At 36.1% G+C, this 16,688-nt stretch overlaps 1 protein-coding gene across 1 annotated transcript in view; it reads right to left on the reverse strand.

Moving 5' to 3' along the window:
• The window catches only part of LOC140148443 (uncharacterized), a 32,284-nt gene extending 20,460 nt beyond the window's left edge, over positions 1 to 11,824 (reverse strand). The window contains 4 exon segments of the mRNA XM_072170390.1: positions 3,437 to 3,544; positions 8,130 to 8,651; positions 8,654 to 8,942; positions 11,719 to 11,824. Coding sequence (XP_072026491.1) covers positions 3,437 to 3,544; positions 8,130 to 8,651; positions 8,654 to 8,680 — 657 coding nt within the window. The 5' untranslated portion in view covers positions 8,681 to 8,942; positions 11,719 to 11,824.
• Positions 11,825 to 16,688: the final 4,864 nt, after the last annotated feature.

Raw genomic sequence — 16,688 nt, forward strand, 5'->3', positions numbered from 1 at the left:
ATGCAAAATTTGTGTGCAAAAATATATGAAAATCCTCCGTCCTCCATCTTGGGGGTAAACAGTGATCCCTCCCTAACCTTATTTGTATCATAGACCATAGATCCTGAAAAAAGGGTCTATGTGTGTATCAGTCTGCTTTTCTTGATGATGTATTGTTTCTTACAGCGCCCACCAATAAGTACATTTCAAGTCCTCGTTTTTCGAATAAAAATGTGATTGAAAGTGACAACACATACATAAAATGGTAGATTCATAATGTAGTATAAGTAATAAAAATGAGAATAATTAGACTTCAACACTACTTGCTTATTTCACTTCCCTTTCAAGGAAATTTATAGTGCAGCGGAAGTTGCTAGCTCTGATGTGTCTTGGAAACATCTGCTCAAGTTGGTTTGTTTCCAAGAATATCAGAGCTACATTTAATAGCAAACAACATCGGTTAATGTTGATGAAGTCCCTCAAAAGCTCTCCTGCTAAGCAAAATAAACAAGTAGTGTTGAAGTATAATTTTAAATTATTCTCACAATAACTATATTAATATAATAAAATAGCTGTTTTTGGAAACCATCAGTGTACCAATTTCTCAAAAAAAGCACCCAAATAGAGTGTTTGTCACTTTTGCCTAACTGAAAACCTACCCATCAATATACCAAAATTGCTGAAAAGGTACCCCAAAACTGTGGCACATCCCAGTACACCTTTAACCATTGAGAACCCCCTCTTGGGAAAGACAGATCCAGGAATGCTTAACCCCCCCCCACGGATGTTGTAAATTTAGTGACCAAATCGGGGGTCCAGTTGGCTGGCCCCCTGGTGGGGTGCAGGGGAAGAGCCCATTGGTGGGGGTTGCAAGGGGTAGCGCCCCCTTGCGTAGGGAAATTCTGCATTTCTGAACTCAATATGCTTGATTTAGGATATATTGGGAACAACAATGAAAAGACTTGAGTGTAAGTTAACAGTGCTGTACAGGCCGTACGCAGAAATTTTTTTTGGGGGGGTGCTGATTTTGAAAAAGTGGACTTTTTTCCAAGGGGAGGGGGCGATTTTGTAAAAGTGGACTTTCTTCCCCAAATTTGGACCTTTTTTGACCAAAAAACCGTAAAAACCCTGATTTTTTTTCCTGAAATTTTGGGACTTTTTGTATACTTTTGCAAATTTGGGGAGGTGCAGTAGCACCCCCGCACCCCCCTGCATACGGGCCTAGTGCTGTATGAAAAAGAAAGAGCTGTCCTTGCAATTCCTCTGAGCGTAAAAATAAGATGTTGTGGCATTGAAAACAGTGTTTTCCTTGTATTAAGATTATTCAACTGGATAAGTGACAATTAACCATCACATGTCTGCATTAGACAGGTCTGTCTGGATAAAAGAAAGGTTGGACTGTAATATAAAGTTTTAGCATTTACAGCAAGTTTCTATATTATCAACTCTATCTAAACTATGACACAAGAAACAGGGGAAATACTGGGACTACCGAGCAGGGGGATGCAAAATTTCCAAATTGTCTCGCAGATAGGCCCAAAACTTTGTTTGCAGAATTTTTCAAAGTGGCGGGGCACACTGACATCGCCTGGCTAATAATTACTTTGTCAGCAGAGATACTAAAATAAATACCCGGGATCGATACACATGAATTTGCTATGCACGAGTTTGATATGAGAAGAAAATCTTTGGATACCGGGGTAGAAAATGATGAATATCTCCCGTAAATGATTTCAGTATAAAGAAACCAGATGTGGTTCCTTGCACTTGAATATATATTTTGAACAGATATGATAGTCGTTAGCTTGTGTCTTGAGAGAGTAGCTTGCGTCTTGAGTCAAAAACTGACTATAATTCTGATTTATATGTGCCGAATTATATAGCGCAGTGTATAGGCCAATCGTGAAGGTAGTCTAAAGGCATATGACCTATGGCGTTAATGCTCGACTCACACACTAGCAAGGTCAGTCACCGAGATAATCGGGACTATTGTCAGTAGCCTTAGTCAGATGTCCTTCGGCCCATTATACGACTCAAAACTATTAAACAGGTCGATACAAAATGGCCATGCGTGGCGGTGGATTCAACCTACCATGGCGATTTCTGCCATGAACATATCAGAGCGATGACACTGTGCGGGGGAGGGGAGTAGGGACTAAATATTTTTTCCACAATTTACCTCTTTTCATCAGCAACTTGTTTTCTTAAGTATATTGTCAAATGCAATACAACATCCAATATCACCAGTAACATTGAAAATTTGTAATGCTACAATACGCCAAAATAGTATTAAAACAATTGCAAGCATTTCAACTTTTCGGCAATTTTGTTCCAACATAACAATGTCCTGGTATTTAGAGCAACTCTCACCCACTAAAAAGTAGATCATCATGATACAATGATTACTGAATATCATAATAATTATACATCCACAGTATCTATCAGTGTTTTCAAACAGTCATTGAGGCATAACATTTAACAAGATCTAGACACAGAATTACAATTACATGCACGCTAAGTTGTGAAACAGCTCACTGTAAAATTTCCATCCACATTCTGTCAAATTATTGCTATTTTAAGTCTATCCCATTCTTGTTTTGTAAAAGCCAAGGTCTTTTAGGGCACATCATTAGAAAAAAATCCTTTGATAAGAGTCCCACGGTTATGTTACTTACATCATCTTGTGATAACATGGAGGACAAAATTGCCATGGCAACATCCAATCTAATTACAAAGCTGTTTAGGTGTTGCATATTTCATTACATATTCCTATGGCAATGTCAAATATTTGAAAAAGTATAGTACAATACAAAACATGGTTTTGAGAAGACTTAAAAATTAAAATATTATTTCCTTTTTATGGAAACTGATCTGATGGGACCTTAATAAGTATCTCCAGTTTGAGGAAAAGCACTTACAGCCCACGTAAGTTGGTAAATAAATATCTATGATATTTCCATAGAAAAGGATATGAAATGCCATTTAGCTCAGTCTATTTCACGTCCCTATATATAGAAAGGCCTTTTCTTTCTACTCAGTGACATAGGAGAGATAACCTATTCCTATCCGTCGTCAGGATTTTTGAGGGGGGAGGGGAAAAGGGTCGCAAAACGGGATGAGGCCAGCAGCTTAGGTGGGGTAGTGCAAGACGGGGCAAGATTTCTCATGGGGACAACTTCTCCCTGACCCTTCTTGGCTACGCCACAGTTTTATGTATTAAATATAATATAAGCAAAATAAACAACTTTACAGATGCATCTATTTCACAGATAGATAATTATTATGAAACTGATACATAAACAACTGACAATGTGCCATACACACATAAAACCATAATGAAAATGAAAAGAAAAAGAGAATCATCAGATGCATGCTAACAGTATTGAGAATGAAATACAGTGTATTTCAAACAAAATACCCTCATTACAAAATACCATCATATCATTAGTAAAGTTACCTGTGTATCCCAACTGTCGAGATAAAACCTCTTGTCACCTTGTTGTATACAGGGATACTGCTTGCCATTAGGATGATGGTATGTCCCAAAAATGATTCCTTCATCACCCTGTATGTAAAAAGTAAAGGAGAAATTATAAACGTTAAAGGGGTGTGGTCTGAATTTTCAAGTTCTCTTTTCTATCTTACATTGAGACCTACTATTAAAACAATGTTTCCAAATTTTGAGTTGTATTGCTCCAACAGATTTAGGGATGCACCATTAGACTTCAAGGAGGGTTAAGAAGTTGGGGTCGGGGAAACCGATGGCTTTTTTTTTTTTTTGCCGCCAAAGAGGCAGCAAGTTGTTTTTTTAATTTCATGCATTTATACAGTTAGGTGGGTAATTTTTTTTTAGTGTTGGTGGGGAAAGATTTTTTTTTTCTCATTTAGTGGGGGAAGTTTTTTTTAAAACTTCCTAATCCCCACCTTGAAGTCTAATGGTGCATCCCTTAATATAGGAAGCAAAAAGGTGTATAACAATGCGCATAGGAGACTAAATACTTCCGGATTGTGGTTACCACAAATCACCATAATTGTACCTTGAGCATTAAATTTTGCTGGGGTGAGAAAAATATGAGTCTCATATATTATGTGAGTGCCTCCCCCCCAGTAGCATATCTGTCTTCAAAATATAATTCATGGAAAGTATATTTTAGGGAAATTGCAGATGATGATTTCATTTGAATGCTGTACACATCGCACATAAGATGCATTACCGGTATTAAATTATGTGGTGTGGGAGCTAATAGTACCGGTATAATATAGTTTCCATGGCAACAAACACATCACAATTCTTAAACTAACAATTACATGCATCAAGGGCATAACGTCAAAACATGTTACAAAATTGTAATTATTAATATTGCATTATTATTTTGAATTTATAAATAGTACAAAAATTGAACTAATTAGCTATAACTGATTGGGCCTCACTAGGATAATAATAAGTAGTATGGTTTTAAATAAATGGCCATACTATAATGAAGTGTCAATTTTTTTCATTGTGATTTCATAAAGCATGAAAATATTCATTTGAGGTTATACGCATTCTGCAAAATATAAGGTATTGTGATTACAAATTTAAAAAAATAATACAGGGTTGAAAACAAAAATAGTAAAATAACTCAATTTAGACATTTTCTAGATGTAACATTTAGGCCTACATACATGTATGACACCCATAATTGCTGTTGGGTACTTTTTGTGAGAAATTAGACATGGTAGTCAAAAATTGGGAAACATACATTTTTAAAGAAAATTTTTTCAAATATTGGCCACAGTTTGACCAAAATACTTGAAATATGTGTCTTTTTTTGGGGGGGGGAGTGTAATGACCCTCCTACAAATGTGTAACAGTAATGGTTTGGAAACCCCCGCCTCACATCCAAACCCCAGGGGGGTACTCAGTACAAATGACCATACGGGGACGTGCCGCAAACATGGGTAGCATTTTCGGCCTTTTGGTATATCAATGACCCCTTTTTCTAGACCAATTTTGGTATATGGATGGGTCCTTTTTTCAAAATTTTCTCAATTTTTTCAGAATTTTTTTGTTGAAAATTTGAGTAAAATTTGGCCAAAAATTTTGACTTTTGGTGTATCAATGGGTCTCAATTTCTTGAAAATTTTGTATATTTATGGGTCCACTTTCAAATTCTCAGTGACACACCCCTTCCAAAACCATACTTGTGTACCCCTAGCTCCGGGATCCAAACCAAATGCTATTACTCCAAGTCCTCTGACCCCAAGTAAAGCCCTATCCTTCATTCCTGTTTGTGTTCATCATCATTGAGGCACGTTGTTAGTGAATTTCCTTTGCTTATTAGATACTGTGTTGTATTGTGGAGACCATAACCATACAAATCAATAACTAAGAATGCCAGTTAACATCTTTAATTGATCGTAATATATATTGTGTCCGATGTATGCTGTAAGAATGCCTAATCCATATAAAAGGATATATGAACGATGCACAGTAATAGGTGTCTGTCTTAAACGTGCCTCCTATAATTCATTTATTTGTCTTACTAAATATAGTTGAGTGCAATGTTATTTGTAACAGTAGATCAGCATACACTAAGTCAAATGAATAAAATGTGCAAAAAATAAATAAATTTCATTATATGGTTAGGTCTGATACGGTATTTAACTTAAAATATTTAATGTAATTATTGTAACTTTTGGCCATTATGTTTCAGTATGTCATTTTTGATGCATATGAAAGGTGAAACAAAATTTTGTGTCCCTGAAGGGTTTATAGAGAAAAAATATTCTGAAATTTAAAACAGTTTTCTCTCTACAGCCCTTCAAGGTTAAAATTTTGTTTCACATTTCAGCATCACAAATGACAAATAGGCCTACTGAAACATACTAAAAGTTACATTACAATCAAAATGACATGAACCATATTTCATAATTAAATACCGTAATAATAATCAATCTGAAGTATACTGAACATAATTATCTAATAATTGATAGTTTTGCATTTGTTGATATGAAGCATATTCATAATTAAATAATAATTAATCATTTTTGTGGATAAGATACCAAGAGGAAATTGGTCTTAATATGATGAGGACTGTGCATAGCGCATCAGGCTTGTGGTATTTATACATCATCCCTTACGGCCTATTTCATGTACCATCAATCATTATGGATTTTACATCACTTTACATATTTACTTTGTGAATAATGTGAATTAATTTGAAAACTGCATCATCAGTGAGCAGGAATTTGTGGATATTCATTTATACATAAGTCTGTTTCATTATTTCAACATCCTGTCCCTAAATACATTTAATTAATTCATTAGTAGAGGTTTTGACAACATTTTTTGGACAAAGCTGTTCCTGGATAGAATAATACAGGTTCTATTCTTTGACCGGTAGTCATTTATGAAGTGCTTTGAGTTGAGCTATTTGTATTGAAACTGGCTTTCATGCCTTGACCACCTGGACTTGCCAATGTAGGGAAGCTGCTTCTAAAATAATTTGAGATACTTTCAATTCATTTAATTATTCTGGTGAATTATGAAATTACTGAATTGACAATATACGGAACAAAAAATTTGATGATGTCCTCTGATTGTGTTTGTAAAATCTAATTAAAGTATCAATAAGACATTGAAGGATTTAATTATGTATTTGTCAAATTTAAGTATTTTCAATAATATTATGTTCAATAGTGATGCTTCACAGCTACAGTGGTTGAGATTTCAACATCAAATTAATATTCTAAATTTCTGACGGGCATGATATGAAGGCATTTCAATTTTGATGAGTCTGTTTAATTTGAGTATGTCCTCATGTAGCATATTAATGTGCACCAATAGTAATTATACACTAAGTAAGGTACAAAGTAGTCTAATCATGATCAATATTCTAGAAATTGGGGTTGGAATTTTCCACATTTCACACTTACGTTTCAAGGAAAGGGGAGTGCATTATTTCAACATCCTGTCTCTAAATACATTTCATTAATTCATTGGCAGGGATTTCTGTTTTTTCAACATTTTTGGACAAAGCTTTTCCTGGATACAGGTTCTATTCTTTGACCGGTAGTCATTTATGAAGTGCTTTGAGTTGAGCTATTTGTATTGAAACTGGCTTTCATGCCTTGACCACCTGGACTTGCCAATGCATGGAAGCTGCTTCTAAAATGATTTGAGATACTTTCAATTCATTTAATTATTCTGGTGAATTATGAAATTACTGAATTGACATACGGAACAAAAAATATGATGATGTCCTCTGATTGTGTTTGTATAATCTAATTAAAATATCCAAGACATTGATAGACTTAATTATGTATTTGTCAAATTTAAGTATTTTCAATAATATTATGTTCAATAGTGATGCTCCACAGCTACAGTGGTTGAGATTTCAACATCAAATTAATATTCTAAATTTCTGATGGGCATGATATGAAGGCATTTCAATTTTGATGAGTCTGTTTAATTTGAGTATATGCCCTAAAAAGCCTTCCATTGTAGTCTAAATCATGATCAATATTCTAGAAATTTGGGTTAGAATTTTCCACATTTCACACTTACATTTCAAGGAAAGGGGAGTGCGTAAGGTGGACTTTCATTTATAGGACATCATCAAACTTTTAGTTTGTTCCCTTATTAGACATACCGTATTCATTCCAATAAGCGCCTAACAAAGTCATTTTGCATGGGCGCTTATTTTTACCTGGTTTACCAGTTTACCTAATTTTTTCGTAAGGGGCGTTTATTAGAGACAAATTGATATAAGTTATAAAAGGGTCCTGAGACGTTCTAGTAGCTTTTCTGATGCAGAAAATGTATTGCAAGTTTACACAGGACTTGTCCTCCAGCTATTTCACTCTATCGACACTATCTGTCACTTCAACATTAATGGTACCCTTTAGCAAATTGCAAATACCCTGGGTGGGTGCTTATTTGGACATGGGCGCTTATTGCAATGAATACGGTACATATGTATAAAACAAGTATTCAATGTTTTTATTCATACGATGGAAAGAATATTTTCACTCTGTGAATTCATATATATGAAGAGTTCCATTCAATTTCAGTCCACATTTTTACCTCATGAAAACATTCTACATTGTACTCATAGATGGCCAATATTTATATACAAACATATTACATGATGTAGAAGTCCTCTTACCATTTCTTGTAATTGGAGTGCCATTGAGAAGAATTCATCTGGATTTTGTCCTGGTTGAGCCTCCAGTTTGGCTTGCTTGTAAGTCTGGAACTGGTTCAATACTTGCTGTTCACTTTGTACTTGGTGACCAGCATTTTGCCAGGTATTGTTTGAACCACCATTACCTTGGTAACCAGGTTGTTGTCCTTGGTAACCAGGCTGTTGCCCTTGGTAACCAGGCTGTTGCCCTTGGTAACCAGGTTGTTGCCCTTGGTAACCAAGTTGTTGCCCTTGGTAACCTGGCTGTGCAGGTCCTGTGGGTGCAGCTCTTGGTTGACTACGTGCTTGAGAGTTCTGTGCACCTGGTGCACTTGCTGTTGCACCAGCACCAGTACTGGCATCTGATGCAGTTCTTTGAGGTGCATCAGGATCTTGCAATTGCACTTCTTCAAATTGTCTGCGACCACGAGATGGCCGCTGGGAGCCTTTCTGGCCCCCTTGGGTGGGCTCTGGCATACTACGTGCGTTACTCTCAGGGGTACTTTTATGCGAGAGCTAGAGCCACTTCCCATAATTTGGTGACCCGAGGTCACTGGAGGGTTTGGTTTTGTAATCAGCAGCCAAGGCTTTAGCCAGGCTACTAAAAAGTTTCTATGAAATCAGCCATTGCAATGCAATTATCTAGGTCATGATGCTTGTTTGGTGTGGTCTGTGACAAAACTTTTTAACAAGTACTTTGCTTTTGAAGTGATATGTTTGTCTGTGATGTCACATCAAGAAGTACTCAATTTGTACCAGATGAACAATGTCGCTGCAATATATCTTTGGGATTACCTGTGAAAAGAATCAAAATGAAATTGAGTACCATACACATTCTAATTAGTGCCTTGGACACTTTAAAGTACTATCAGTTACATAACAGGCCTTTTGACTGTAGCCCTACCACAGGGCCTTTTTTTTTACACACTATACTCCGAGATACGCTATACCCCGACAAATGCTTAACCCTTCTCGGGGACAGCGGTTAGTGGGTTGTGAGCTGTCACTTGGTTTTTAGGATATAGCATGGTGTCTCGGCGTATAAAAGTGTGTAAAAAAAAGGCCCAGTGGTAGGGCTATTTGACTGTGGCAATCTGCACATCCAGAGAACTGACTCGGTGACAAAGTCTGCTAAACCCAAGCAGTGACCGCCCGCTGCCCTACAAAAAGCTCACTGGTTTTTTTTAGCGGTTCTCAGAGTATTGCATGTTTAAAAGGCCCCATGGTAGGTGATCAGTGATGAGTTTATCATTTTTTTTAAAGGAATGACTTACAAGGGAAGGATAAGTCAATACAATTGTCACTGGACAGATGTGTTATAATGAAAACAAAATTGGCGAAAAGGAAAAAAACCAGCAGTGTTGATAAATATATGAAGCTCTTTTCAACTGTGTGCAGTGCTGGTATAGAGGACTCCTCTAACACCGAGACTAAAATAGGACCTTTTATAGCCTTATTAGTATGTGTTCGGCCTTTTCATTTCCACGATATATTTGGTACACCTAATATAAATGCTATTTTATAAACAAAATCTGATTTTCGATAATATTTTATATTTTTAAATTTAGCGAACCACTTTACCTACAATCGATCGTTGCTGTGCGAGTTGTCATGCAGGGCCGCACATGCGTTACGCCGTACATGTATGTCCTTACTAACATGATACGGTGATGCGATCAGCAGGTATATGATATACAAGATGAAGATATATCATGTCAGTAAATTGGGGCGCTTATCCAATGAAAACACAGGAAACTACTTGATGGTATGATAATAATGATGACGATGATGGTGGCAGTACAGATCACATTGATGATGATGATTGTTGTTGATGAAGATGATGATGATGGTGGCAAGGATGAATATTGATGATAATAGATTGCGGTGGTGATGTGTTGATGATAATAATGACACATAGAGGCCGTCAGTGTGACGTCATATGCCGCCATCTTGTGGGTACACGCTGTAATGGTCGTTCGATCTCCATGCATGAGCAGCAAAATCACCGCGTTGAGGCGCGATAACAGCTGCGTGGCAAGCTGCGCCCTGCGCGTAGTGTCCGACGCATGGACACACAGATCATTTGTACCCACAAGATGGCGAAAGGCTGACGGCCTCTATTGACAATGATGGTGGTGCACTGGTGATGATGATTATTATGACAATGTGATGATAAATGTTGAATGATGGTGATGATGAGGAATGATGACAAAGATACTAATGTCAGTGGTAGTGGTGTTAGTAGGATTTGCTACAATGACGACAATGAATGATGATGATGATGATGACGATTTACTCCCATCAAATTGGAAATCTGTGTTTATAATTCACTTTGGTCAATCTTGTGTTTGTTGGAAGTAAATAATGATATGGATATAATGATAGAGAACATTTTGTAATTTGTTGGTGGTGGTGATGATGAAGATGTTGGTGGTGATGATGAAGAAGATGTTGGTAGTGATGATGATGTTGGTAGTGATGGTGAAGATGATATTGGTGGGGATGATGATGATGAAGATGTTGATGGTGACCATGATGAAAATGTTGGTGGTGATGATTATGGTGAAGATGTTGGTAGTGATGATGATGTAGTTGGTGGTGATGATGATGAAGATATTATATATGCTATATTATATCACTCATACATAAATTCTAGACAGTTCATTGGTTGATTACCATTTATCATTTTACCATCACCCCTCTGTGTGATAGTCTTTACTATCATAGTGATCTGCCGTAGTGCGCCTACGTCAAGTCGTGTGCTGACTGTTGGACTCGCCGATTTAATTATGGGGTGGACCCCAAAATGTGAAGTATATCAAGGCAAAACATGGTGTTATATTGATAAAAAAATGTATTTCCTACCTTAAATATAAGTATTTTAGTAATAGAATTTATGCATGAGTGATATAAAACAAATATTAACTGTCTTAAATTCGTGTAATGGTCGAAATATCACTCGGTGAAAGATTGATTGTTCCATTCCACTCGCCGTTCCAGCTCGTGGAATGGAACAATCAATCTTTCACCTCGTGATTATATTTCAACCATCACACTCATAGACAGTTAATATTTGTATATATTGACAAGACACAATACTTTGCAAAAATGTTCGCTAAATATTTTTTACATTAAATTTTATTTTAAAAGTGTTTAACCGTTTACACAATCTTTACCTGTTAAATGTTATTATAAGGATTTTGACTGAAAGTACCGTACACACCAAAACCAGTTCAAGTTATAACAATATTAACATTAAAAAAAATATTTGTGTATTTGCTGGGATGTCAAATCGTACTATCTGACATGTGCAGTCATTGGCAGTACCACACATAACACTACATTTTATACTGATGGTAATGAAAACAAAGGTGAAGCCTCAATTACAGCAACTCAACTCACGTACTATTAACTGACCACAGTGCAGTGGTCAGTGACTGAATTACTAACCACATACACAATTGCCAGTGCAGTGAGATTGAACTATACCTTTATAGCCACTGCTGGCTGATGGTTATACTAGAATAAGATATGGTCTGTCTCGTGATGATAATAATATTACTGAACTTACCTATTTTGACTCCAATGTTAATTTTCTCGTACCTGATTCCATTCTGTTCTGACTTTCAACTCAGTTTACCGTTCAACTCACTTCTTGCTCTCCTGCCTGCCTGCCATTCTGCATGCACTTTACTGTGTTATTGAACAGGTGCAACGATCACGGTACAAATAATTGATTGATCACTAAGGTGACAGGTGGCGCTCATCTTTTTTGTGAAACTTTTTTTTCCTTCCAAGGGGTGCGGGTACAGCATTTTATTTATTCAGACTGATTTGCACTGAATTATTATGACTGCTCTGAATAAATAAATACTGAATAATTAAACGGATTAATAATAAAATAAATAAATAAGAAATTAAATGATAAAATAAACAAATGAGAAATAAAATAATAAAATAAATAACAACAAAATAAATAAACAATAAAATAAGTAATAAAATAAATAAATAATAAAAAAAAAAATTTTTGGTCAATAAATGTGATTGTTGTTGAAAAATGTGATTTTTGGTCAAAAATATGATTTTTAATCAAAAATGTGATTTTTGGTCAAACTGTGATTTTTGTTCAAAAACACAAATTTGGGTAAAAAATGTGATTTTGGGTCAAAAATGTGATTTTTGGTCAATTAATGTGATTGTTGGTCAAAAATGTGATTTTGGTCAAAAATGAGCAAGTCAAAAATGAGTTTTGGTCAAAGAATTGTAGAAAACAAAATTTTTTGGGGAAAAGTGAGCCTATCAAACACAGTCCAAGCTTTGAGTCCAAGTGTTGATTATATTGGACTCTTCAACTCTGTACAAAGTATATAGGAAGGAAGATTCTGAGAACATAATAATGAAGTTGATCGGGATTGCATCTAAGGGAGTGTTCATAAATACTTTGGGGGGGGGGGGGGTGGACATTTTTTTTTTTCATGTCGAAATTTTTTTTAACCCCCCTCTTTGTGAACCCAAAACTTGTTTGGCCCCCCCCTCTTGATGGACCTAAAACTTTTTTGACCCCCCTCATATTAGGTTCAAAACTATTTTGACCCCCCCTCATTTTAATGTACCATTCTACATCAAAGGATATATTAATGATACTAAAATTTGTATAGTGCAATGAAATTGTACATCCATGTCATTGATATAAAATATGTGAAATTGTGGAAATGTTTTATCAAGTAGCTCATGTATGTTTTATGCAACCCAGTATTAAAAAACATTCATTTATGATTGAAATCAGTGGCAATGGAAGCATTGAAATTTAGGGGGTCGGGGACGAGTATATTTTGTTCTTGTTTTACCAGAACTTGGGGGGGGGGGGGCAAAATAAAATTCCGGGGGCACAGTTGACAAAAAGATTGCAGTTGCAAATACATATACTGGTTTTGTTTGTAGAAGTCTTTTAAAGAGACTGTATTTGAGCATTTCATGTATTTGAGCTTCCAAAAAAGGCATTATTGGGATGATGTGTGCGGCGTAGGCGTAGCGTGCAAAATTTTTGTATTTTACACTATTTTCGCCCATGATGGGGATGAAAATGCCTTTATTGTGACAATGTGTGCACACAGCGCGCAAACGTTTTGTATTTAAAAAGTATTTTGGCCCATGATCGGGGTGAATTTGGGTGGAAAAGGGGCTCCTTTGCCCTCCAGATTTGATCTTTCATTTTTTGTCAGGGGAACATTTTCTTTCATCTTTGTCATGGGGGCACTTTCTCCCCTGGCTACGCTACTGCCAAAATGGTGTGTTTTACTATTTGATGGGCCAGTTCGCATGATCGCGCAGCGCACAATTTTGCAATTTTACCCTATTTGGGCCCAAAACACGGTGCTTTTCGATGTGCTAAAAAAGTTGCATAGGGCAATTGTTTTCTTTTCTCCTATAGGATTTTGAGGGGGATGTCCCCCATGGAAAAATTATGGGAGTGGAAACATGTACCCCGGTTCTACAAGCTTCCTCCACCTATGATTGTAATGCAACATGATTTAGTTGTATATTTTAGTGATAATAAATTAATAATCTGTACTGCACGAAACATCATTGTAAAAATTGTCAACACTAAAGAAGAGCAAAGATATTGCAGCTTTTTAGTGATTTAAAGAGCAGACCAGAAGGAACTGACACAAGCCTCAAAATTAAGTTATAGACAACAAGACAATTTTTAACACTTCATACTTAGGCCAAGTAACAAAAATAACATGTATATCGTCCCCGCCCTCACCGATTTTTGGAGATTTTCAAATATTTTTGTTATTTTTCCTACTTGCTCCCTTACTTTATTTCTAAAATTGTTGTGATGAAAAGACATGTTAAGAAATTCTTGGTTATCATTTATAAACACATTACAAACACTTTCTTCAAGCTAGGGGTAAGGCTTTGGGGAAATAACAAAAATATCTGGGGGCCTCCCCGATTTGATGATGTGTTGACAAACACTTTGCAATTGCAATTTTACACAGAAATGAATGGTAACAAAATAACACAATACCAAATAATAAAGACCTCCCTCACCGATTTTTGAAAAATTCCGGACGATATACATGTTATTTTTGTTACTTGGCCTTATAGCTTTGACTATTGAATGACTTGTCAAAATACATAGAGGACCTGATCAAATACCCTTATCTGGAATGAACTTTTGTACTGGTATTACTCGAACATTTGCGCGCGTAGCGCGCGAAAAATTTTCAGGCTGTTTTATATTTTTTGCTTCAGGACTATATAATGTTGCTAAAGTTTTTACACCCCCCCTCTCTGTGCCCAAAAACTTTGTAACCCCCCTGTTCATACACCCAAAACTTTTTAACCCCCTATTCAGAACTCCTAAAATTTTATGACCCCCCTACATATTTTCCAGCCCCCCAACCAAAGTATTTATGAACACTCCCTAAGCTGGAGAGGGGATTAATGGAAATGTAGGCAAAATATGCAAATGAGCTCATTAATATTCATAAAATTGATATGCAAATAAAAAATGACACAAAAGTATACAGCACATGAGGCCACCATATACTATAGCTTACTAACAATTAATGACAATGTAGGCAAAATATGCTAATGAGCTCATCAATATTCATAAATATGTATATAATGTGACACAAAGTAGAGAGCACATAAAACCACCATATACTATCACTGTACCAAGTTTGAAGTTGATCGGTGATTGCGTTTGAGCTCCACAGTGGATTATCCAAACAAAGATACAAAGAAACAAAGAAGCAAACAACCATCAAATGGGGGTCAAAAAGTCTTGTGTCCCTGGGCTTGTGTCAGCTTCAGTGGTGTATCGTCACAGGGAAATGAGTGGCATATGCTCCCCAATCAAAGTGAACTTTTTGGAAAAAAAATCCAATGGCAGGTGCCCTCTCAAATCCCCGCTCAAATTGGGCTCGGTGCCCCAATCCTATGACTCGCACTACACCCATCTTTCATGTCTATGGGTCTTGCACAGCTTCAAGGGGTCTTTATCACCATTATTTGAGTCATTTTCACCACCCCTTGAATAAGCATGGCACTCCTTTTTCAAGCCACTCCTTTAACATCTAGATAACAAGCAATTCACATCATATTCCACAGAGCCAACTCAATAGTTGAGTTTGGTTGGATAGTTATTTATTTCTTGAATAAAAAGTTTGGAATTCTCTATTATATTATTGATATTTACCATGAGTTTACCGAATATTCTACATCTAGGCTACTGTCTACTGTTCTAAAATTTGTTAAAAATAGTTCACTATGCTTTGTAAAAATGAATCAAAAATATCATTCATTTTTTTAAATACCACAAGAAAAGTATGACCAGTTCTAACAGATAAAACTGTAATGTATGTAGGATACAGGCATTTTGTGGTTTTTTAGCATCATCATTTTAGGCTATGCACAAGGATCCACAACATGCTCATCCATCATGCCACAGTTCTTTAACCCCAATACATTTGTACATTCATTGAATGACCTTAGAAAATGTGGGTACAAAAACCCATACTCTGCAACTTGAGGTCAAATTTTGCACTATGAGTGTTTAATTGAGGGTTATTGAACTATGCCATTGGGATGAGGCCATTGTGGTCCATAGTGATGGTTCAATAGATATCTACCAAAAAAACTGATTTCCAAAATTTCAGTTGACTCGGACATTGACTTTATGAGTGAAGCCATGCATATTTCCATACTCACTGTGTTGTAATTTCTGCAAATTCAAATTGGAATGTCTTTGCCAAACTACCAATTCTGAAAAGTTCCATAGCCAGGATTCTCTTTTTGGGGGCATGAATAAGCCAGTGGTGTAGCTAGGGTTGTGGCACCCAGGAGCAAGAATATAGAATGGCGCCCCCAATTCCTGAAACAATTGCGCACAGAGCGCACAATAATTTGCAAAAATACCACTAATTTTGTTATAATCAAGTTGAATTTCAGTCTTTAAACAGCAAAACGTTAACTTCCACTGCTTCGAGGAGGCGCAGAATCGAGGTGGTGCTGAATTGGTCGATTCAATGCCCTCCCCTAAGCTTGTGCCCAGGGCACATGCCCTCTCTTAGCTATGCCACTGGAATAAACGTTGTTAACAAACATGGTATATTTTTGGATTACAAAAATATTATCCTCTTTTGCCAAATGAAATAAAGCTAAAGGATTAGAATTTAGCTGCATTCCTTTAGAATAACTGGCAATAAAAAAAAAAGGTTTTTTGGCCTTTATTTCACATAGTTGGTCAAAATATTAAAATTGGACTTTCTTTGCCAGCTAGAACTAACTAAAGGATTACGATTTAGCTATGTTTCATTTGGTAAAACAAGATAATATTTTTTTTGTACCCAACAATATTTAGTGCTGTATTGTTCTGGGGCTAATAAGATTGAATAAGTTGTCAAATTTATAGAGCTCTATTTATTTTATCTAAGGTTATTGGGGCCTGTCGTAACTTTGCATTAATTTACTATTACTACATTATTAGGTACAAAATTAGTAATTTTGATAATGATGTAGTACAATTAT

The sequence above is a fragment of the Amphiura filiformis genome, chromosome 3 (assembly GCF_039555335.1).
Source record: "Amphiura filiformis chromosome 3, Afil_fr2py, whole genome shotgun sequence".
In the NCBI taxonomy this organism is placed as follows: Eukaryota; Metazoa; Echinodermata; class Ophiuroidea; order Amphilepidida; family Amphiuridae; genus Amphiura; species Amphiura filiformis.